At 42.7% G+C, this 24,501-nt stretch overlaps 1 protein-coding gene across 6 annotated transcripts in view; it reads right to left on the bottom strand.

Moving 5' to 3' along the window:
* Positions 1 to 24,501, bottom strand: part of XRCC5 (X-ray repair cross complementing 5) — a 92,663-nt gene that overhangs the window by 31,187 nt on the left and 36,975 nt on the right. For all 6 annotated transcript variants that reach the window (XM_005610589.4, XM_070269248.1, XM_005610590.4 and 3 more), the window contains exons 13-16: positions 23,182 to 23,315; positions 17,892 to 18,088; positions 9,793 to 9,886; positions 8,270 to 8,339 (exon numbers count right to left, since the gene is read on the bottom strand). In XM_005610589.4, coding sequence (XP_005610646.1) covers positions 8,270 to 8,339; positions 9,793 to 9,886; positions 17,892 to 18,088; positions 23,182 to 23,315 — 495 coding nt within the window. The remainder of the gene's footprint in view (positions 1 to 8,269; positions 8,340 to 9,792; positions 9,887 to 17,891; positions 18,089 to 23,181; positions 23,316 to 24,501) is intronic.

Below are 24,501 nucleotides of genomic sequence, written 5' to 3'. Positions count from 1 at the left end.
AGATACCAACACATTGCCACTAGAACAGCTATAACTGAACAGACTGACAAGACAAGTGTTATCAAGAATGTAGAGGGGCCGGCCTGGTGGCCGAGTGGTTAAGTTTGCATGCTCTGCTACAGCGGCCCAGGGTTTCACCAGTTTGGATCCTGGGTGCAGGCATGGCACTGCTCATCAAGGCACGCTGAGGCAGTGTCCCACATAGCACAATCAGAAGGACCTGCAACCAGAATGTACAACTATGTACTGGGGAGCTTTGGGGAGAAGAAGAAGAAGAAAAAAAAAAAGATTGGCAACAGATATTAGGTCAGGTGCCTATCTTTTTTTTTTTTTTGAGGAAGATTAGCCCTGAGCGAATCCTCCTCTTTTTGCTGAGGAAGACTGGCCCTGAGCTAACATCTGTGCCCATCTTCCTCAGGTTTTGGTGAGGTCTCTCTTCCTGGCTTGCATACAGTTGCCTTCTCCTGTATTTTCACATGGCAGAGAGAAAAGAGATAGAGAAAGAAGAGAGAAGAGAGAGCACAAACGCTGGTGTCTCTTCTTATATGGGCACTAATTCCATTCTGAGGGCTCCACCCTCAGGACCTCATCTAAACCTAATGACTTCCCAAAGGCCCCACCTCCAAATACCACCACATTAGGGGTTAGGACTTGAATATATGAATTTTGGGAGGACACAATTCAGTACACAGCATGGCCTTTAATCATAACTATTTACCAAAGATTTTTCTCCAACTGTCTATAAGAAACCACACACACACACACACACACAAAGGTTAATTTTCCTCCTGTGTTCACAGACATCTATGCTGATAATATTCTCAAGTCCTGCTGAAACTGCTCTAGCTGAACCAAGCTCTCTTCCTTTTTCTGGCCTTAGAAACAAGCATTCCATTTTTTAAGTTTTATGTTGACAAGGATAACAGGCAGGACTAACTGTACCAGATTATACTTGCCACTTCTTCCTGTGTCAGCATATTTTTTGCCTTGGGCTTGCAATTTGAAAGGGGAGGACCAAAACACTTTTATTGCATTTAAGTAGGACTCCAAGCTGTTTCCAGGCTCCTCTTAACACATTTCAGCTGATTAGTGACTATTTTAACAAAAGCCTAACATCTCTTCCTAAACATCTTAATTGGTTAAGAGCTTCTGTCGTTTGCCAAGAGCAGTCACTTGAAGTCATTGATTAAAGCAGTTTGCATATCAGCACAATCTGAAATCAGTTTCCTTTTTCAACCAGCTGGGCTTAAGAGCAATCTTGAAGACAGCCCAATTCAAGGAGAACCAAGTGCAATGCCCTGCATGACAATGATCTACCATGCAAGGAAGAACTGTAGAATTTGCAGGAGGTAGAAAACCAAACTGCCACAAGTACCCACTCGCCACCTCACAATCACTCTCATTAGCACTCACTGCAAGGGTGAGCTCCAGCAGCAGGCTGGTATGGTTTCCTTTCTCCGAAGCACCCAGTATTAATTCTGTATTTCCAGCAGGGCCAACTGTGGGCACCTGCCCTGTCCCACTGCTGGCAGAGGTCATCACTGCAAGCCAAAGGTCATCACTGCAAGCCAAAGGTCACTATGTTGAATGCAGGCTTGAATAGACTGTGCTCTTGCAGTTGCTCCAACGCAGGAAAGAGTTCATGTGAGTTCCACATTTTTGGCCAGAGAAAAAATATAACTTCCATTTTTAACATAAAAAGGGAAAAAATACCCAGGAGGTTTAAGGCAAGCAACTTTACCACCTGGCGTGAGAAAAGAAAACACTGGGAGAAATCGGAACGCTGTCGTCTATCACAAAGAGACCTCCTTTAATGCTCTCAGGAAGGAATTTTCGTGCTCACTGGGAACACGACAACAAAGAGGCTTTCATTTTTATGCTATCAGTTGTGTCTCTTTCTTAACGGAGAGCCAAGCTTCATTTTCCAAGAGCCATAGCCTGTAATTAGAGATATTCTGATCCACAGATTGACAGAAACTTGAAAGGATTTTAGAAGCTAAGAATGGAGAAGCCTTTTAGGGAGAGTTGCTGAAAACTGAAAACACTTCTCAAGTGGTCATGTGTGTATGATGGTCTTTGGTTTTTATGTCACGTCTTTTTTATTTTTTTGTCTTCATTTTAATGATTTCATTTTAATGATTTGGCTGATGAGTTTTGTTACATAAAAATGTAAACTTCAGGGTACTGCTGTGCCATCTAATGAAACGTATGCAACCAACGAAGACATTTAAGCCAAAAGAGACCAAGAATTGGCTCTCTGGAGTCTGATCCAGTGTCTTACACACACGCAGTAATCAGTGCAAAGTCACCTTACTGCTCCACCACGTGCAAGATGACCCAGACCCTAAGGGGCCTGAGACACAATCACCATGTCCAACAACAACACTCCTTTTCGCAGGTATCCTTTCGAATTCCAAATAAACTGATTTTTGTTTTCAAATGAGATTGTCATTGATAAACGAGGCATAAAATAAGCCTGGATCATCAAGTTCTGGGGTTTAACAATTTAAAACTAAACAAGTCAAAGGAATCCAGTGAAGAACAAGTGAGATAATTAGTAAAAAATAAAAAGTCTAGGCTCATCCTCTAGAATCTGTAATGATGTATTTTCTCTCTCATGACGAGAAACATCACTGCTATTTTGGGAAAGGACTAAGTATGTCAAACAGTTAAAAAAAAAACACCAAAACTTTTATAGGGCTAAAGATGTTTACTGTTTGTATTTAGTATTCTTCTTTCAAGATGCTCAAGGTATGTAACAGAACTTGTTTTTCTTAAATTTATCAGCTCTGTGCAAAACAACAAATAAAGGCCATATTTTTATCTTCCTATCTTTATCTGGAAAGAGCGATGAAAGGTTACATAATTCATACCCAAGATTAAGTCAGGGCCCATTAAAAAAAGAAAACACACACATGAAACCAGCAAAGAGTTAGCCATTGATGATTAAGTAGCTAGGAACTAAAGGTTTTTTTCCTTTTTGCAACTACTGATTATAGCTTTTAGCTGTTTAACCCACCTATTATTAACTGTGCTGTTTAGGTAATATGCTATCTGACTCCCACTAGGTTCCTAGGGAGAACATCTTCCTGGAGCCTGGGTCACCATGGTAATAGGCATGTCAGCTGTTCTTCAGGAATTAGAATCCTTTTGTCCACTTCAGGCTGGTTGAGGCCACCAGCTCATCAACCGGGCCTGTGCAGATGTCCAATAGGCGACCTTTTGACATCAAGAGGCTAAAAACTCCACCCCTCAGATCATGCTAACGACACCATTTTGTGAACATTGGTCCTAGGAAGAGGCATGGAGTCTGACTACGCTTGCGCAGATCACCAAATTCCTCACCTCCCATCACCTCTCTCCACATCTCAGACCACCTTGTCCCCCACCCCATGAGTATGCCTGAGTCTCTATTTTCGGGGAAGCAGATTTGAGACTCATGCTCTCGTTTCCTCACGTAGCTGCCTTGTGATGACACCCTCTCTCTGCTGCAATCTCATCATCTTGGTGTTTGGCTTTCCCGGAAGTAGGCAAAAACGAACCTGGTTCAGTGACAGACACACAGGAAATTTCTCCTAGATCTCAACTCTTGAGAATCCACAGTTTAGGGCTTGATTCAGGGCAGAAAATCATATAATGTATATAAGCAAACTGCTGTGCAAATGGGCTAGTGCTTTGGGATAGAACTGCAAAAATTGTTTATCTGACTTTGATGAACGACACAATTTTATTAGCAACTGTACCACATTCTATGTAGTGTTGGAAGGTCTTGCAGAAGTGAATTTTAGGAAATATCCTTTAAAATGGAAAGGATGTTTTATGAGTGAGAACAAGGCAGGTTGGAGAACAAAGGCAAAAGACTTGTGGATGAGATGTGATCCAGAGAGGAAACAGGTACGAGAAGAATGAAACGCCTCAGGAGCCACAGAATAAAGTGATCATCACTGAATGAAATGGATATGTGCACATTACTGCTCACTTGTACATAAATCTAATTTAAATATCAGACCCCAACTAGGAGTCCAGACCATTTCTCCCGAGGATGTCTTCTCTTGACAGGTTTGTTTTTTTGAACAATCATGCTCCTGAGAATTCAGTTTGGTGGAATGGAGCTCCGCCACCCGCCACCCTGTCATTACTCAGGCCTAATACAGAACCTGTAATCTAAGTGGCAAAAACAGCATCCATGGAAGAGAATCATCTCATGTTACAAAAAGTTACATTCCATTCTTTTATGTGTCTCCATATACCTGTCTTTTCTGGCTCTAAAGGTCCTCAGAGAACCTGTTTTTGCCATACCAGGTACATTCAAGCTATTTTACCTGATAATCTGATATTCGGTGGGAAACTATAAATTGAGACCTATCTCAATCACACAAGAATTATTTGGAGGATTGCGGTAACATGGCTTTTGCTGTCTATCTTTTGACCATCTTAGCATTCTTCCTAAGTAAAAGCAGGGAAAGGTCAAGGAGTTGAAAATCCATGGTGCTCCTCCTTAGAAGCTCTGCGGAACGGCTGGTGGAGGAGTCTTCACACAGGTGAGTAGCCTCGACTTGAGGAGCCCAAGAACTCGGTGGCCTCAGGCTCTTCTAAAAACCCACAACTACAAACGAGAGACATCACACAGATGATGGCGGTGACGCGCTTATGAATACTGTGGGAGGGAAACAACCCTACTGTCACACATACAGCTGTGGTCAAGTTTTCCTATTGTAAAACTGCAGTGACAGAATGGTGAGGTGGGTAGGGAGGGAGGAGAAAAGGGGCCAGAAAAAGGACACCGGAGAGAGAATCCAAGACAGCCTACAGCAGCACCAGCAGCCAGAAAGACAGCCTCCTGGGGTTCAGGATTAGTTACTCCTCTCTGCCAGCAAGCTTAGGACGGGGATCATCCCTCACCCCGAAACCACAGGGGAAGAAAACGTGTGGCTGCCTACAGACTGCTCCTGTCCAGGGAACTGGCTCACAATGCTCCCAGTATGACTACGAGACTATTAGGCCAGACAGGAAGGAACTCCACCCACAATTTAGTTTATAGCAATAGGTGAAAGGGCTGAGTTCTAATTCAGGCTAAAACGATCTTACAACTATCTATCACTGATCATGCCTTTGGCGACTGAATTTAAAAAATGGATATACTGGAGAAAAGAGAGGGGCTTCACCCTCCCCTGCCCAAGGCGGAGCTCTCTAGAAGGGATAAAGGTCAAGACCAGGGAGGCAGCTCAAAGTTCAGAGGCGTACTTTGGGCTTGCAAGGGAAGTGAGTCTTGGCTCACAAAGGGTCTTAGTAAAGAGATGCCCAAGGAGAAGAACAAAGGTAGGAAAAGTAACGAAGAAACAAATTTCTGGAGCTTGAAGCAAGAAAGGGAAGGATAAAAGGGAAGCCAAGTTAGGACCATGAAACAGAACTAGCTGCTAACAAGTGGGCGGTCTCATGGTCCCCCAGCTCTGCAGAAAGTCTGCTTTTGTGAGGTCACTGGAGAGCTGTGACTGACCAAGTCCTAGACGGAGGTACAGAGGGACATCCACCATCACAACACTAGCAAAGTGCCAGGACTCAGTCACATTTCAACACAAAAGGATGGCCTACTCATCAAAAATCCCATCTTATAGGCACAAAGGTTTGAGATACATGACCTTACAACGTTTAAACAAAAAACAAATGTGTAGGAAAGGAGGACATTAGGAACCAAGAGAAAGAGTACGGCTAAGTGGTAAAGTCCAGTATTTGAAAGAGACATAGATTTGAATCCCTGTGTGATTTTGGGAGAAGTTCATCTCTTCCAGTTTTATAGTTTTTCCCTCTGTAAAGAGGGGATAACATTACCTATTGTAACCTATATGCCATCGAGGGGTCACTTGCCCTTGTTATTTCCACAAGACTGCTTCAAATCCCCAATTCCAGGGTCTAGGGAAAACATTATGTTTTCCAAAGATGTGAGCAAATTCCCAGGAATTTGTGCGTTCAGGTCCTTTCTTGGCTCCGCTTGAAGTAATTCCAGCCTCAAAACTCTGCCTCTTCACCAGGTTCCCCAAATAGAGCACTGAGACCAAGCATTCCACAGGTTTACTGACACCGAGCATTGCAGTCATGAGCCGGAACATATTGTAGAACGCTGAGCCCTAACAGAAATTTGTTCACTTCCTCTCCCGCGTACTTCTTCTCCTCAGCCCCTCCTCCTGACCTAGCTCCAGTTTTCCTACTTCTATGACGCTAGCAGCTTCTCCCTCTTCGGAAGTCTCTACCCCAAGCACCTATCTAAGTATTTTTTCAATAAAAACATTCCTCTTTTTCAGGAAGTCCTGGCACCAGCTGTGAAAGCTCTAACATTTTCTCCACTTGCTCACGTGACTCTGCAGGACTGCCACGTGGGTAATTGAGACAAAGAACATAATAAAGTGCTAGTAGGACTTGAACACAGCAGACACTGACTGACTAGTGGCGGCCTTTATGATGGTGACGATGCAGATGTAGGCCCTGAAGAGATCACGCCGACCCCAACCTGGGAGGCCAACCGCTTCCCAAGGGAGGACCTTTGACTCTGGCCAAGGTAATCGACAACATATAATTGAAAACTGAGAAGACCTCAGTCTTTCTTCAAAACCACAATAATCGTGATAGACCATAGAGTTTACTGACTTGTCACAGTAGTGTTTCTGCCACCTTCCAAACACACAGCCACAATATGCAGCCAAACAGACAACAGCACAGGTACAATGCAGAGAAAGCCTCTTGTGACTACCCCAATATGTGAAGGAGAGAAATTCTGAAGTACTGTTCCCACCAATCCTTCTGGAAAGTGGTCATCCTAATCTTAGATTTCCTTCTTCTATTTAGATGTAGTTTTGTTCTGTGTTAAAATTCAAAAGCTTTTCTCCTACATGGAAATTCTTCGGCAAAAAGCTCTTCCCTGATGTTAAAACACAAAATATACATACCCCACCTAAAAGAATGCAGATTATCCCGCTGGTGGAGCTGGTCCACTTCAGGAAATGCCCCTGGGCTTGGCCTCTGGTGGTCCTGCCAGCAGGAATGGCCTGGGAGATGGCATGCTCCTCTCATGGCTCAGCTGGTTAAGGCTGCCTTAGGGCCACAGCACAGCAGGTCCAGGCAGCTGGCTAGGATTCTCAGAATCTAAGGAGTAAGGTACCTAGACCTATGCTAAACACGATAGATCACAAAACTAATAAGTTGTAGTGTTTCTAGGCATTTAGGAGCCACTTGTCCTGCTAAAATGCCAAGAAGCTGGAAGAAAGAACTGTGCACTCAGAACATAAACATTCACACAGAGGGCAGCTCACAGACAGCCCTGCCCCTCGGCAGCAGTAACGAATACAACACAGTTGTACACACAAACCTGCCAGATTACAACTGCCAAGTGCCACTCTTTAGAGGGTAAATGAATAGGAACCTGAAGGCAAGCAAGTGAACGAACCTTGGTCCCAGACCCTCTGTCCATTCCTGGAAGCTGTTTTAATACTAGCCCAAGCCTAAATGGAATTCTACATTATAAATGATAAGAAAAATGCGAGGATGAAGTCAATTTCAGAAGGATCAAATCTAGGGGCAGCAACAAGGTCTCGCTGGGACTACTATAAAGAGGCTCAGACCCTTATAACAAGGACTAGAACATTATGCATCTCTGAAAATAGGAAAATACGACACAACAGTGTTTTATTCTAAGCTCACTCACAAGACCCCAAAGAACTTCAATGCAGTAGAACTGAAACCCCCAAGGTTCTGGTCCGCAGCTTCCTTAAAAGGGAGACCTACAGGGGCCAGCCTGGTGGCACAGTGGTTAAGGTTGCACGCTCTGCTTCGGCACACCGGGGTTCGCGGATTCAGATCCTGGGCGCAGACCAACACACTGCTCCCCAAGCCATGCTGTGGCTGCATCCCACATACAAAATAAAAGACGACTGCCATAGACGTTAGCTCAGCAACAACCTTCCTCAAGCAAAAAGAGGAAGATTGGCAACAGTTATTAGCTCAGGGCCAATCTTCCTCACTGGGAAAAAAAAGGGGGAGAGACCCATAAATGAGCTCTATCTTTGGGCAGACCTGTGCTGGGTTTACCCTGAGTGCTCCTATTGTTGCCTCAGTGTGCTCACTAATAAGGAACAATCACAAAGATCTTTCCACCAGGAAAGAAAACTGCTATCTAAAGCAGTACAACAAAATGCTACACTTCTTAATCTAGACTTTAAATTTGTTACCCTTATTACACACCTTCCCTTAAATGCAGAGCCAACGGCATTCCACTCACCTTCCTCAAAGCTGGCATTCTTCTGCCTCACTAGAACACGGAAGTTTTCTGCAGGATTCACGCTTCCAACCTAGAATATACCCACAGACAATAAACCTGCACATTGCTTCTCTTTTGGCAGCAATACAAGATGGCTTAATGTAGTAAGTGTGATCTTATAAAAGAAAACCAAAGACAAAGAGAAGGCCCTTCCTACTCATTTTCATTTCCAGGGTTCTGTTAAAAGCTAGCAGATTCCTGTAGGCAAACGGCTGCCTTTCCTTTCACTTACCTCTCTTTATGCAAGCTCATTTCTTTCCAGGGAGGTCAGAAGTACTACAACCCGAGCCACCGGCCAATGCAGCCTGACGGCTCTGTGGCAGCATTGTGACACCCACCCAAGGAGGACGGGAGGATTCTGCGGTGTGGAGTCAGTCCAGAATGTACCTGCCCACTAAGATGACTTGAGAAGCAGAAGCCTGATGCTTGATTCACTAACTGCTCTTTTAGGGGACTGCTGCTGACTCTTTCACACTGAAGTTTTGGCAGAATGTACAAACATGCCCAAAGTGAATATGTCCCCCAAAAGTAAAAGCAGATCCTATATAAAGATTCATGACAGTATGAGGTGGGAAAGTCTCAAAGATGAAAATCTCTAACACACTATATGGCACTTTCTGGTCATACTTACGCCTTTAATCTTTCGGTCCCAACCTTAATAGGGCCTAGGTATTATTCAGCTCACAGGAGAGAAGACAATGGGCTCCATTATGCCTGGTAAACTTTGGTACAAAATGTACTCAAGTTCCCAGTTTGCTTTGGTATAGCAGTCAGAAAAGCTCTCAGAACAAATAAGGTCATGATTTTTTCCTTTACTGTAAAACATTGAAATAAAATCCAAATCATTTTTCAGATGTTCAGTTATTCTGAGAACATTTCTTTCTGAGGTGGGGAAAAGGCTCACCCTGGCGTTATCCTTCCTAGTGTGTTTCACTAGCAAGGGGCAACTTTTAAGATCCACTGATTCCAAATAATTCCACTTAAAATATGGTAATATGTTCAAGTTTCAAAAACCTTCTCATTAAATAAAGAATATCTCAGGTCTCAAAGGATTCTTGGTTTGGGGACATGCAGTTGTATATTAGAAAAGAAATAGGAGAGTTATACTCTTAAATTTCATATATTTGGAGATTAAGACTCCTATCATTAACCCCCACTTATCCTATCATTTTGACGAAACAAAAAGCTGCAAAACGAAGACAACAAAAGTTCTCTACAAAAAGTGCTACCACTGAGATATTCTATGCTCTATATATTATATAGTGCTCTGCATACTATAGATCACACAGGTAATTCTACAGGTAATTCACTGATAATAATTACCTAAAGGAAGAAAAGAGGAGTGTGGAGAGGACCTGTACGGTTTATGTATTAAACGGACCAGAGAAAGTGATATGTTAAAGGACTAACATAAATTGATCCAATCTCCGCCAAGCCCCAACCTTCCTGAAAGGGAGCGAGCACACTGGAAAAGTGTAGCTTACACTGGTGATTCTGCCTTCAGCCAGGCTGGAGATACTAAAGGAGACTTCCGCTTCCTCAGTCTTGAATTTTTTAGAGGTGGGTCCCTCTTCATGGCTGGAAAAGAAATAAATGGGTTTTCCACCTTAAAACACAACAAATAATGCAAGAACCAGAACTGCTGATGTGAAAAACATAAATTTATCTTTCAAGCAGCAAAAATAAATAGTCACACTTGGTCCTTCTTTACAAAGAGCCTGGCTCCTCTCCCAGCCTCAGAGCTCCTGACGGCCTGACTGGAGCAGCCTTGGCACGTTTCACAGCAGCACGGGAATGACAAGGAGCAGTCGCATCACAAAGCCCTCTCAAGGAGAAAGTGCAGCACAGGTCAGCATTCCAGTAAGAGACCCATTTACTCTTCAGATAGTACTTGCTAGTTTCTGTCTCAGAATTCATGGCTATTAGCTTCCCACGTACACAGAAGACCTTTCCGTCTAATAACCCATCTTCTCCATCGTGTATGTGAGAGCTTTATAAGCTTCTACTTATAGCTGTCAAAACTAGACAATCCTTAATTAAATATGCAAGAGCTTGCTCTTTGAGAAGTCTTAAACTATAAAAAACCTTTCAAAAGAAAACTTTTAATTTGTTCTTTTATAAACCTAATTCTGTCTTGGACAATATGCTCACAGAGTCCAATAACGTCTGTGTGGTAAGGGAAAGCTGACTCCAAGGACATGTATCAGATATCTTGCCTCAAGTAACACGCTGGCTTGAACAGCCTGCCTTAGAGTCAAGAGGAGGTCAAGTTAATTGCAAAGGAGAAGAAAATCAAATGCAAAGACTCTGCCCGTGATCCCCTTAAACTGCTGAACACAGAGATAGGAAGATTTTTTCCCTCGAATAATCAATCTGGGGCAAAAGCAGCTGTCAAGAAATGGATGAATGAGAAAGGAAATTAGTAACTAAGATTTAGTATTTCTAAATGTGATGTGTTTTTGTTCAAAAGCCCAATTTTCAGAAGGGAGGCTTGCAGAAGAAGTTATTCTAAAAATAAAGCAAAGAAAAATACGGCATAAACTGGCTTATTTAATAATATTTCAATAATGAATCTCCTCTTACAGTTATATGAAAGGACTGAAGTAATCATTAGGGCCTTTCAAATATGAATTAAAAGTTTTATTACTTGACATCTTGCCCATTCACCACTTGCCTTTTTCCCTTTGAGAAACAAAGAAGTGAAAAGTAGAAGACAGAAGGATGGGGACCAGGAAACATCAAAAGGGGTGAGTCATCCAGAGATCGTTCTTTCAAGGAGACTAAGAAATAAACACACATGGCCTTGATGGCAAAAATGGAGGGAAAATGCACAAACCCAAGGAAGCACGAAATTCCATCAGACTATGAGTCTGTTAAAAAAAAAAAAAAAGTCGCAGCCACTTCAGTTAACCTTGGCCAGCTCTTCCCAAAAGACAGACAACACGGTACTGCTGAAGACGGGGAGACAAAGATCTGGATTCTAGTCTCAGTTTTGCCACTGACCAGCCCTGGAATCTTACACCTTCTCGAAGGTACTGACTGCAGATTCAGTTTTGTACAGCTAGAGTTTAGTCTTGTAAGTTACTCTCCTCTCTGAACTGCAGTCTGCTCCCCAGACTGAAAACACTTAGGAAAACACTATGATGAAAAGTACCATGAGTATCTCAACTGTGCACCTGTTCTCTTCCACAAATACACATTAACTCATATAGTGGTATTAAGAAGATTTAACATACAAAGCACGATGCTGAGTTCTGTGAGACTACGAGGTTGAATCACATGAAGAATTTCTTAAACCCTCCAAAATAAGATTCCAGGGAAGGAAGGATAAGGAGGCATGTATACCAATTCTGCAGAACTGGGCAGGTAAAGGCAGGCCCAGGAATAAGCAGAAAGTAGTGAAAATTTAATACAGTGAATATTCTCACGACTGAATCATTTAATGGCATTACTAGGAATTTTACGTATATTAAACTCATAAGGTCTGTCTGAAATGGGAGAAGGCAATGATTCTCATCCCCAAATTATGTATGAAAGAGCTAAACCCTGGAACGTAGAAATTATCCATGCTAGATCACAGCAGACATACAAATGTTAACAGCTGCTGCATTTGGATGTCAGGACCATAGGTAATTTGTTGTTCTTTCTCTTTTTATCATTTTATTTCTTTAATATGTACAAATTTTGTAATTCACTTATTTAGCCAAACATTTACCTAATACTTACTACGTAAATAAATATTAGGCCACTAAGCCAGGCTCTAGACTCTGAGTATACAAAAATTAATACACAATCAACAACTTCAAGAAGTTCATGCAAATAAAAAAAATACACAAATAAGCAATTAACAAAATATTGTAGTAAGCAACATATCCCTTTGAGAGGAGAGCAAGCAGCTATACTAGGCAGGGCATGAGGTATGAACCAGGAAGTAATGAGAGACGAGGACAGAAAGAATCAAATTGTAGACAGAGAAACTGAGGAAGGAAAGTGGTTCTCTAGGTAGCTTGATTATGGATAGATACTTCTCTTCTTTCTGCTTATCTGGATTTTCTCATTTGTGTAACAGAATTTGATCTTGAGCTGAAGGTAAGAGAAAGCTATTAAAGCGAAAGTTTTTAATCAGGAGTCCGAGGACGGCATGAAGAATTTGTGAACCACCTAATTATATGCGAAACTTAGTATGTTAGGGCATTTTCCTAGGGAGAGGGTTCATAATTTTTTATAAGATTACCAAAGGGTCCAACACACACATACACAAACATCTAACACAAATTAAGAATGACTGCTTTAAAGAATTTTAAGCAAGGGAGTAATGTGATCAGATTTGTTTTTTAAAATCACTCAGGTAGCAGAATGCAGAGTGGACTGGAAAGGGATTAAGACTGGAATGAGGGAAATCAGATAAGGTGTTATTTCAGGAAAGGAGGCCCACGTAAAAGCTAGCCAGCCCTGGCGGTCTAGTGGTTAAGATTCCGCGCTCTCACCACGTCAGCCCAGGTTCCTTTTCCAGTCAGGGAACCACACCACCAGTCTGTTGGTTGTCACACTATGGTGGCTGCATGTTGCTGTGATGCTGAAATCTATTCCACCAGTATTTCAAATATCAGCAGGGTCACCCATGGTGGACAGGTTTCAGCAGAGCTTCCAGACTAAGACAGACTGAAAAGAAGGAACTGGCCATCCACTTCCAAAAGACTAGCCACGAAAACCTTGTGAATAGCCACGGAGCATTGCCTGATAGAGAGCCAGAAGGGGAGAGGATGGTGCAAAAAGACTGGACAGGGTTCTGCTCTGCTGTCCACAGGGTCACTAGGAGTTGGAATCCACTTCATGGCACTTACAACAACATAAAAGCAATGGTAGTGGGCGATGCTAAGAGCTAACTTTTTTTTTTAATGCTTACCATATCCTAGTTACTATGCTAAGTATATTTAAAATGTCTCACTTAAACTTCACAACAACCCTATGAGTCAGCTATTACTATTGTCCTTTCATAAATGAGCAAACCAAGGCTAAAGCATGTAGTTAATAAGGGGTCCACAACTAATCCTGGGCTCTCAACCACTCTCCTGTCCAGCCCCTGAAAGGCAGGTATTTGTTATCACCTCTTGCCACAGAGCAACTGGCCAATTTTAACTACTACCGAGGGAAATGCTGGGTTTTGATCCAAACCCCCTGACTCCAAAATCAATGCTATGAGCCACTATACTAACCTGAAACGAAAGTAGTGGATTGGAGTAAATCTAATACAACTTGGTAAACCAATTAGATATGGAAAGTAAAGAAAAAGGATGACTCTTTGGAAATTAGGTGTCATTCACTGAAATAGAGAATAACAGCATGAAGGAGGGTCTGAAAGGAGCACAGAAGAAGAAAGAAGAAGTCATTTCTGGACACACTGAACTTGAGATATCTTCAGACAGTTAAGATACTCGGTGGAGAGGATGGAAACGCATTAGGATGGATGGAGAATTTAGTAGTTTTTAAAGACGTACATGTGAAACAACACAAGGTCTTAGGACATCATCGCCAAGGCAGTATGGCATAATGGTAGAGCGTAATCTCTGAACTCAGTGCTCCTGCCTTAAATCCTTACTCCAATACTTAACCAGCTGTGATCCTGGGCAAGTTTCGAATCTTCTCTAAGCCTGAGTATCCTTAGCGTTCAGATGAGGTTAATGAAAGAACCACTTCACAGGACTACCAGGAGGATCCACACAGATAACGCATGCAAAGCCCTCAGCACATACCTGTGTCCAATAAATGACAGCTCTTTCTGAGGAGAACAGCAACATTGAAGGTTGGTGGGGAAAGAAAAGCAGCCCCTAGAGGAATCTGAGAGGGAGCTGTCAAAGTAGAAGGAAAAATCTGGAGAAGACGAAGTTAAGGAAGATATATGAGTTCCAAGACAGAAAGAATAATGGACAATGTCAAGCGCTAGAAAGAGGTCAAGAAAGAAAAGGACTGTCAAACTGAAGTACACTCAGTGGTTAGTGTCTTTTGGAAGACCAGTTTCAGAGAAGCAGTGGGGGCAGAGGCCTGAGACGAGTGCTGGGGAAAGAAGCAGTGTAGACTACTCTGACAATAAGCCTGGCTTATGGGAGGAAAGAAGGTGATAAAAGGTAGAATGGGAGGGAGGAAGCTGAGGGGGTTATTTTATTTTGTTTTAGAGAAAAGAAATAAAATGTTAATGTGTGGAGGGAAAGGAGATGGTACAGAGGGAGAAGCTGAAAATATAGAAAGAGGGAAGAAATTATTAGTGGACTAAGGTACCAGATGAACCAGAAGACGGTACCCTAGGACACAGGAGAAAGGACTAGTTTTGGATAGGATGAGGTACCCTCTTCCACTGAGACAGGAAAGAAGGAAATGAAGACAGATGTAACACAGATGTTTTCAGACAAGATGGGCCAGAAAACTGAGGAGTTCCCACCTACTGGCCTCTATTTTCTCCATGAAATCATCACCACCATGATCATCATTGCCGTAGTCAAAAAAGCGCCAGGGACGTGACTAGGATCTTGTAAATCATTTCCTCACACTGTATTCTTACCATGTGTTAGGCACCACGCCGCAGTGGACAGCATGTTACTCTATTAACCCTGAGGACAACTCTGAGACAGATATCCTATTCTTGCCATTTACCCAGGAGGAAACTGAGGCTTGGGAAGGATGAGCACCTGTGCCTAAGGTCACACTGCAGAGCAAGGAACCAACTCACAGTGACTGTGGAATCTGAGGTCTTAACAAGTAACCAGGTGAGGCCGGCCACTGACAGTAAGTGAGGAGGAGTCTTAGGGGAGCTGAAAAAAGTAGAAAACTTTAGACTATCTGTATCATAGAGACAAAAAGAAATCAAGATCACAGATGAGTTAGTTGCACAAGCAGGATTAGACCTCAATGTCCTAATTCTCATGCAAGTTCCTTGTCCAAGAGATGACATTTTCATTTCAAGCGTGTTCAGCAACATTAAAGGAAGCAACGGTTTTCTATGACAAAGGTAATGTTTAGTACATTTTTGGACTAAGACGTCAGATGGTACTCTTGAAATGAAATGAAAAAATCACTTCTAACACTAGGGATTCAAGAGGTTCAGCATGACTAGTAGATCTTCTCAAATGTTCAGTGTTTTTATTTATTTATTTATTTTTATTTTATTTCATTATTTTTTTTTTTGAGGAAGATTAGCCCTGAGCTAACATCTGCTGCCAATCCTCCTCTTTTTGCTGAGGAAGACTGGCCCTGAGCTAACATCCGTGCCCATCCTCCTCTACTTTATATGTGGGATGCCTACCACAGCGTGGCTTGCCAAGCAGTGCCATGTCCGCACCCGGGATCCAAACCGGTGAACCCTGGGCCACCAAAGCGGAACGTGCACACCTAACCACTGTGCCACTGGGCCGGCCCCCAGTGTTTTTTATTGATAATACTGTTATTGCTCCAGGTTTTGACTATTGCCTTCCGTCCAGAGTTCAAAGTGCTTTAATATCTGTGATTTCATTGTTGTAATACCTCTTGAGTTGAGACTGTTTTTAGAAGGAAAAACTCTCATAAAGGTATAATTATTTAACCAAAATCAGATCAAGGGTGACAAAGCTGGAATGAAAACTAGTGATGCCCAGCTCAGGGCTCTTGTCTTGGCCTCTGCCACTCCGTGAACAGACACTTGCCCACTCCCCAGTCTAGCCCCTCACCCCTACACTGGAAATACATACCCTGGGTACAGGGTGCTAGATATACACAAAAATACAGTTAGTGGTTAGCTAGTTTCTTTTCCCTTCGGGAGACCACTTCTAAAGCTGGTGGGAGCCTTATCATAAACACTGAGGGCTTTGAGAACCTTGCAGAAGGGACTGAGTCATTCTTCTTGAATACAGGAGGCACTCAATAAATATTCGTTAAATGCGTCATTTCTGCAGTTCTTAAAAACTGAGATTTCTAAGAAGAAAAGGTAGAGAATAGGAGCATGAGTAGGTGTGTGTGAGTGAGATAATTCTCAGGCCCCAGGCAGATAACTTGGCTGTGTCGCAAGCAAACCATTATGGGAGCCAAGAACAAGCCCAGCACGTTGCAGCTTCTGGAAAGAGAGGGGTAGGAAGAGAGCTTAAGGTGCAATCCCAGCAGGGAGCAAACCACACAACAACAGCCTTCTGGGGCTATGTGGTGGGTTTTTAACCAGCTAATTTACATTTTAATCAAGGGAAGGAGGGGAAAAGGGCCCATTTCTTTCCCTCAACACCAGAAGGTAATCAAGATTAGGAACCAGAGCTCTAATCCGCAGACAGAATAGCCATACGACTGCAGCGAGTCTGCAGCAGGGCTGCCATGGGAGGAGAAGACTCAGAATTTTATTGAACTGTTCTAACACACGAATCCAGAGGGATATAGGTAAATGAGGATGGCAGGGAGAAAGAGGACTTTCAGTGACAATCTTCCTATGCAGAGGAAGGTATGACAGACTACAAAGAAATGCAAGACTCTCCAGGATGTGTTAGGCATGCGCACGACAGAACCCGTCAATCCCATGATTCGTTTTCTTTTCCAATTCTGACAAAGATTGGGGTATTAACCTCTAAAAAACACAGAAAATACAAAGCTATCTATTTAACTTGGAAGATAATTCACTAAATTAACAATTTACAGAACATTGTGAAGGTTTTTGGAAATTAATACTCCTCCAATGGGGTTTTTACAAATAATAAGCTTTACTTTGTCAATAAAGATACAGCCGTGGGAAGGAAATCAAAGAAAAAAGAAAAAAAACGTCGTCTAAAACTGATCTTAGAATGCAACATAAAGAAATGATTAGATCATTTTGATTTGGTGGAGAAAGTCACCAATAATCAAACCTAAACCTGGTAAAATCAACATTACACACCCAAATGACTCCAGATCATCAATAATAACTTCTTACAGTTTGTTTTGCTTTGAATGGAAATTAATACAGATTCTGAACAGAATCTGAGGGAAAATATTTAATAGCTGCCTGAAAACGTGACTTGATTTCAGGATTATATGATAAGCATTTTGCAATCCTTAAATGACAAAGACCTCATTAATGGTATAACCAAGTACACCACTGACACAGTAATAACAGTAAATAGTAAATAGCTATCTAGTAATAGCTAAAGAAGGTCCACATTTTTCATTCTCCTTCCCACTTTTTCTCCAAAAATTTCAATGATGTTCTCCTGACACCTAACGTCCCAACCAAAAAACCTTATGACCTTCACTCCTCTCCTCTCATCCGGGCACCCTACTTTAAAAATGGTAAAATTTAGTCTTAGATTTTCAAAAACTGTTTAGCCTGCCTAAATCACCAAGAATGTGATGCTGATCAACAAGTCAACAACTCACAAGGCAGCTCTAAATCCCAGGTGAAGGGCAGGGATAGAATACATCTACGATGAACAGATAGGAGAAACCAACACTGTCAACACAAGGGTCAAACACTGAAAGGTTTCTTCCTCCCACCTTTGTGCTTCCACAAACCCACAGGCAGCCCTGTAGTCCGGGGCCCTCTAGGACACCACTGATCGTACGTGCTCCAACACCGAATGCAGCCACATCAAGTACTTACTTGTCTGAGAAGACGTCCTGAGCAGTCACTTGATCCTTTTTCTTGATGGCTTCAGTCAGAGGGAAAAGGGTCTTTATTTTAGAGAGAGGAACCTGACATTTAGTTGTCACCTCAGTAGGGGGATCCAGCATATTCAGAATATGCTGCTGAATTGGGGGCAGAGGTTCCTGGGGATGTAAAGCTCTGTGCAGCAGACACTGTGGAAAAGACACAAGGATTTAAAATGCAGATGTAGATATCACAGATGGCGTCGTTATGCTTTTCTGATCGGGGATCCTCTACCCTTAGCTTGGGAGGGCTATAGGATTCCTAGCACATGGAAAAGAGAACAAAGAGGGTGGACCCAGAACCACCTAGCTTACTGGCAGGACATTGGTGATGCCTAAAACCAACGGTAAAACAGATCCAGGCCTAGCAGCACTGCCAGCTGAAGCCCTCCTGGAAAGGAGCCTCATTTCACAAAAAGAGGCTGCTCCTTTTACTTGGAGAATATTCAAGGTTCCTAAGGCATGTAATTCCCAGAGCCCCTGACAATGCGGGATTATAATCTTTTGGTTAAAATCCTTTTGCCTCCCTTCAGCACACTGTGCTTTCTCCCCTGCTTAACCTTAGAAGAGGACATGTGTGGATGAAACTAAAGGGCTAAAGGGAAGCTGCCCATGTTCGGTGAGTCCAGGGAAGAAATCTGCAGAAGAGATAAGACCACAGGTCTGTCCCAACCTTGCCGGGGTGCTGAGTTTGGGCTGTTCTCCACCGGTCTACTCACTTCGTCCGTCTCCACTACTGTCACTCTTGTGCAGGTACCATCACCTCTCGTGTGGGGCACCACAGTCACCTTCTAGCTGGTCTCCCCGCATCTATTTTCACTGTTCTACTGCAGCAAACATCGTCTTAAGCTCCTTACTATATCCCGAAGTCATACATAACGCAGCCCCTGCAGACCTCCCCTATCGATCACCACCCGCCCTCCTCCTCACGCACAACCCAGCCAGACTGGGCTCTTCCGTTTATTCCCGCCAAGCTCACTGTGGCCTCGCGTCCTGTGCTTAGTGCTCCCTCTGCCTCTTCTGCCTTCCCCGAGATCTCAAAAGCGGGCCGTTTTTTATCATTCTGTTCTTTGCTCAGATACGATCTCCTCAGAGAGATTTTCCCTGACACTGTATGAAGAAGCCCTCGTCCCCATCCTACCACCTGGTCATTCTCTATCCATTACCCTTGTTTTATATTTCTTACAGCATTTACCATTATCTAAAATTATCTTATCAATTTGCTAGTTTATTCATTATCTGGCCTTGTTCCTTGAAAGCAGAGATCTTGTTTGTTTCGTTTACTGCTGAATTCCAAGTACTGAAAATAGTGCCTGGCAATAAGCACCTCACAGACAGTGGCTGAAGGGATACAGCGCTCTTTCTCAGGACTCGAGATGCTGACAGAAGAGTCAGGAAGCAGCACCAAGAGTGGGGCCCAGCTCAAGCCAGGGCAGGCTCTCCACTGCTCACACGAGTGGGAATCTGGACAGGAGGCCACTTCCATCCAGTCCCCTGTACAGCGTTCAGTCTGCTAAGCCAGGCCTTGGCAGCATTGGTATCTGCCTAGGAGAGTAAATACTCTAAGAGATTACAGGAATGTCAGCAATAGGATGGACACCACTAAGAAAAAAAGACAAAAAAAGAAAACTGAGTTCTTTGACCTTTTCCTTCCCTTGCTAGAGAAGAATTCCAAAATTAGATTGGAGAACCAGGTTCCTGCTGTTCTCACCTTCAAACAACTTGTACATTAATAATTTTGAAGAAAAAAACAGGGAGCTGAATAGCTCCTGCCATTTCAAAATACTGTTTTATACCACAAGGTGCATCATTCAAACTACCCCATGGTTTGTTTCCCTATCCGGTAGAAAATGTAAAGTAGAGGTCTCACTTCTAAAATAATAAAAGATACTCAGACTTAAATAGTAAACAGTATCCTGGGTGCAGACCTGCACACTGCTCATCAAGCCGTGCTGTGGCGGCATCCCACAAGAAAGAACTAGAATGACTTACAACTGGAATATACAACTATGTACTGGGGCTTTGGGGAGAAAAACAAAATAAAGAGGAAGATGGGCAACAGATGTTAGCTCAGGGCCAATCTTCCTCACCAAAAGGCATATACTTTAAAAAAACCAATTCCATCAAAAATCTCAATTCATTTAAAAAAATGAAGTTATTAGAAAGTGACACTTTTTAGTGCCAGAGAAGCTGAGAAAACAGCCCTTGATCTACTTATTTCTCTTTTAAGCAACTGTTGCTCCTTGATGTGATTTTCACAATTGGAAAAAGGCCAGAGAAAAAACTGCAGACCACATGGCTAACTCATAAGTTACTAATATGTTGATTTTAGCAACACTGTATCAATCATTTAAAAGGCAGTTAACTGTACACTTGACAAAAGATTACTTTTTGGCATTTCTTCCCAAAATTAGAGTTGAACCTCTTGCCAACAAACTGATTATTAATCTCTCGCTCCTTCTGCCCCTACTCCCAGCTCATTTGCCCTCAGGTATAAATATTTCATTTTGGGTCCCACATCTCCTGTAGTTTCCTGGGTCCCCTCTCTCTCCCTTCTCCTTCATCAGTAAAGCTTTCTCCTCCAGCACTGTAGCCTGGCTCCCACGCCATTACTCTACTGCCGCTAGGCCCTCAGGGCCGTCAGAACTTCACTGCAAACCCAAACGCCCTTTGCTAGGCTCGCCTTTCCTCACCAACGTGCAATGTCTGATTCTTTCCTCTGGACACTCCTCTTCCTCTGCCTTCCAAGGCACTAGCTTCTCCTAGTGCTTTCTACCTCTCCGACCTTCTTTGGAGGATGGTAAGAACATTTTGTTTTGTTTTTTAATAGCTCTTCTTCTCTTTCTCCTTAATTGTTCACTCACGTGTTGGTGTTCAGGACTTTGTTCTTTGCTTCTCACACAGCAGACTCTCGCAGGTGATCTCATTCACTCTGTTTCTATCTAATTGAGGAGGACTCTCAGATCTGTGTATTTAGTCCTGAATTCTCTCCTAGACTCTGAATCTCTATTTCCAGCTGCCCGCTGAGGGTTTGTAGTGGGATTCCAATAGACAGCTCAAATTTAACACGTGCAAAAATACATGAATTACCTTTTCTGTTCATTCTATATTCCTTATCATAATTAAGCGACATCATCCCTCTAGTCATCTAAGCTAGGATCCTGTTACCTTCCTCTTTCTCTTCCATGCCCAGCCAATCCCTTAAGTCCTGTCTACTCTATCTTCTAGTGCAGAGGCCTCCTCTTCAGCCCCTTGGCCACTGCTTTAATGCAAGCCTTCTCATAAGCCACTGTGTTTCCTAACTGGTCTCCAGTCCATCTGCTATGCTACCATCAGCGCTATTTTCTAAAAATCAGGTTACCTACCTGCTGACAAAATCCCCACTGCCTAGAGGATAAAATCCAAACCACTAAGCTCCTCACGACCTACCTGCCACTTATCTTCCCTGCCACTTTTTCCATCATTTTCCCACAGAGCCTCTTCGCCAGCCAAATGGAACTACTTGTGGATTCCTAAATACAGATACCGGACACTTCTTCATATTTTCGTGCTTCTGGATATGCTACTTCTTCTGCCTGGCATGCCCTTGTCACAACATGCATCCCCTTTTATCCTCAGTGAAGCCTTCCTGAAGTCGCCCACTTGCAAGAATCTCCTCCTATTCCCACAGCATTCTGCACCTACCACTGTTGTACCTATCGGTTTTACGTCTCTCTACTCCTCTCACTCCTCTGGACGGGTCCTTTCAAGTAGGGAGTTTATAGTATCATTAGCACATGGTGCATTGCTCGTGTTTGATAAATATTTATTTTAAAAAAAGTGAACTCAATTTCTAAATGCCCTAGCAATGATACTTCTTTATACAGATAAGCCATACTAAAAACTCTTCCCCCACAAAAGAAAACAATGTGGGTAAGTCATAAAAATCAAAGCTGCCAGTGCTTGCAGCTTTGAAAGCTAGCAATCTCCGTTTATGGCTTGTACCTGTTCATCAACCAGATAAACATTTATTGAAGATAAACAGGACCCACCCTAGATAAATCTGCCAAGTATCAGAAGTTTCTAGTTTTCACCATAGTGACCTGTTTTTGCAAGCTTTCCACACCAACTGGTCTGCTCCTCCCTTCCCCACAAATGGCAAAGGCCTTCAGGTCTTGAAGTCCACTCGTCAAAAACACCAAAGGATTTTTACAAGTAATTTATACTTGATCACACTTAGAATACTAAAGTTTTCACTGAGTCAGGCCTTTACACGTTAAACTTCATAATTCTAATTTTAGAACAAAAGATTTTTTTTCACTAAAGGAATTACAAGCATCAACAAAATTAAAAAAAACAGTTTCTTTTGAGTAGAAGATTCCTCAAAATTACAACAGGCCCCAATGTGGACTTGAGTTAAGGATGCTTTGAGAAGTGAGTCAAAAGGGAAATCAATGGTCTCTCCATCACAGAGCCTCCCACCCCTCCTACCCGCCTCCCCACCCCCCGCAGGAGTATACCCTCCACGCCCCTGCAGGTAAGAGTTTGCCTGAAGAAGCGGCTTGTGATGTTGGTTCAGCTTTGTGGGGTTCAGAGAAGCCTACGCTGTCACAACCCACAGAGGGATGGAACATTCCTTCCCCCGAGTCCTGGTCCACCCCTCCCCTTCCTACCAGCACAGTCGGCTCTCTTGTCAACTTCCCCAGCTTCCTTAATCCAACCTCCACCTTCCAAGTCCTCTGGCCCAAGATTCAGAAACACGGATCTTATATCTTTCTGTATTTCAGTTACTCTTTAATAATTCCACACGAGACCCTCTTTACCTGACCTCCACGCTACTTTAGGAAATTTCCAACAAACGTGGCACTGGAACACTTCTTCCCTAGGAGCGGTTATATTCTTATGCAGTTCAGAAAAACTCTCCTACTATTTGCATATAAAAAACAAAGGAAAGTCTTATTCCCATAAAATAGAGGAGAAAAGCTTGTAAAAAGGATAAAGGAAAGACCTCCTGTTTTTTTTTTTTTTTAAAAAGAAACCAGCCTTCCTCCAGAAAAAAAATTAAAAAGCATCCTAACTTCTTTCTAAAAGCTCAGAGTTTTACCTTTTTTAATAGGAAGAGGAAAGCATTGTTCTTCCATTAAACAGAGCAACTGAGGCTCTCAGAGGTAAACAGGTTTTTATGGGAACAGCCAATTAACCCAACTTCACTCGGCTCTCTTGCATTTAAAACAAATATAACTGGTTCATCTTTCTTCTCTCACCTGAAATAATCTCTGAAATTCAGGATTTGGGATCTTGGTGGTTGGAAACAAGTCTTCAATGGTGTTCTCCTCTTCATCTTTCTTTACTAAGCTCATGGAGTCAATCAAAGCACCAACAGCACTTAACTGCGCCTCTAAAACAAGGACAGAGAGGCAGAAGGAAAAAAATGCTTATCTCCATTATTCTCCACTCAAATAAATGCCTCCATTCAGAGATACTCATAGCAATATTGGCAGATTATACAGGCCTGGCTCTGCCAAAAATATTCTCCAGTTACACAAGTCATTTAACCTGGGTCTTGGTTTTCCAATTTGTAAAAAGAGCTATTTAGAGTAGCTGGTCTCTTAGGTCCTTTCTCTACCATTTAGTAAAGTTTTGCAGTGGAATATCGTATCAAAAGCAAAGAGTTTGTCCAGAGGATGCACCGTAGCCACACAAAACCCAACTTCCATATGGTGATTCAAAATATTCAGTATTCAATGAGTTAGCAGTCAAAAAATTGGTAATTAGCTAGAGGAGAAAAATATTTTAAAAGAAAGAAAAGAAAAAGAAAATTCCTTTAGTAATGAAACATTAGCTTTATAGGGATTTAATATAACGTGTATCAGAGCATACCAACTTGACAGAAAGACACCACTGGACCAGAGTGAGCAGATTCCTCCACAAGCTCCCCAAGTCAGAAAGGGCTCTTTCTCCTCACAAACCTCATGGCACTAATCACACTCCGCATATATGCACGTTTGCGTACTTGTCTTACCCACTCCAGCCAAACACTAAAGATCCTTGAGGGCAGAAACATGGCGTCCTCTTCTTTACATCTCTGCTAATACCTAACAGAAAGCAAGCGCTCCTCAATAAAAATCTACCAAGTCAACAAAAATGGCACAGCCCGAAGCAATGCGGATGAAAGGCAACTCTCCCACAAACGCCGCTACCTGGACTACCATGCGTAACTTTCACTCTGCTGATTCATACACCAGCTCAGCTCTGAAAAGCTGAAGTGCTGTTTTGGGATCATTCGCTAGGCAAAAGTTTTCGGAAAAAGAGTAAGCAGTTCCTAAAACGTCCATCATGCTTCTATTCTTCCCCTTTTCAAATATCCCTTTTGTACAGCTACCGCAAAATGACAGAGCATACAGATATTTATCATGAGACGTTTCCATCCCATTTTTGGACTTTCTGGGGGAGGTTTCAGGCACTGGCACAACATTACTGCCCTAAGTCGACTACCGCAAATCCACCTGGCAACAGGTAGGAGGTGGTACCTGTACGTGTGATCAGTGACTTTCATCTGCTACTGTAAGCTAGTAGCAGGCCAG

This window comes from Equus caballus, chromosome 6 (genome assembly GCF_041296265.1).
Source record: "Equus caballus isolate H_3958 breed thoroughbred chromosome 6, TB-T2T, whole genome shotgun sequence".
NCBI classification, from domain to species: Eukaryota; Metazoa; Chordata; class Mammalia; order Perissodactyla; family Equidae; genus Equus; species Equus caballus.
The sequence above is the reverse complement of the archived record's forward strand: the minus strand, read 5'-3'. Positions and strand labels throughout refer to the sequence as shown.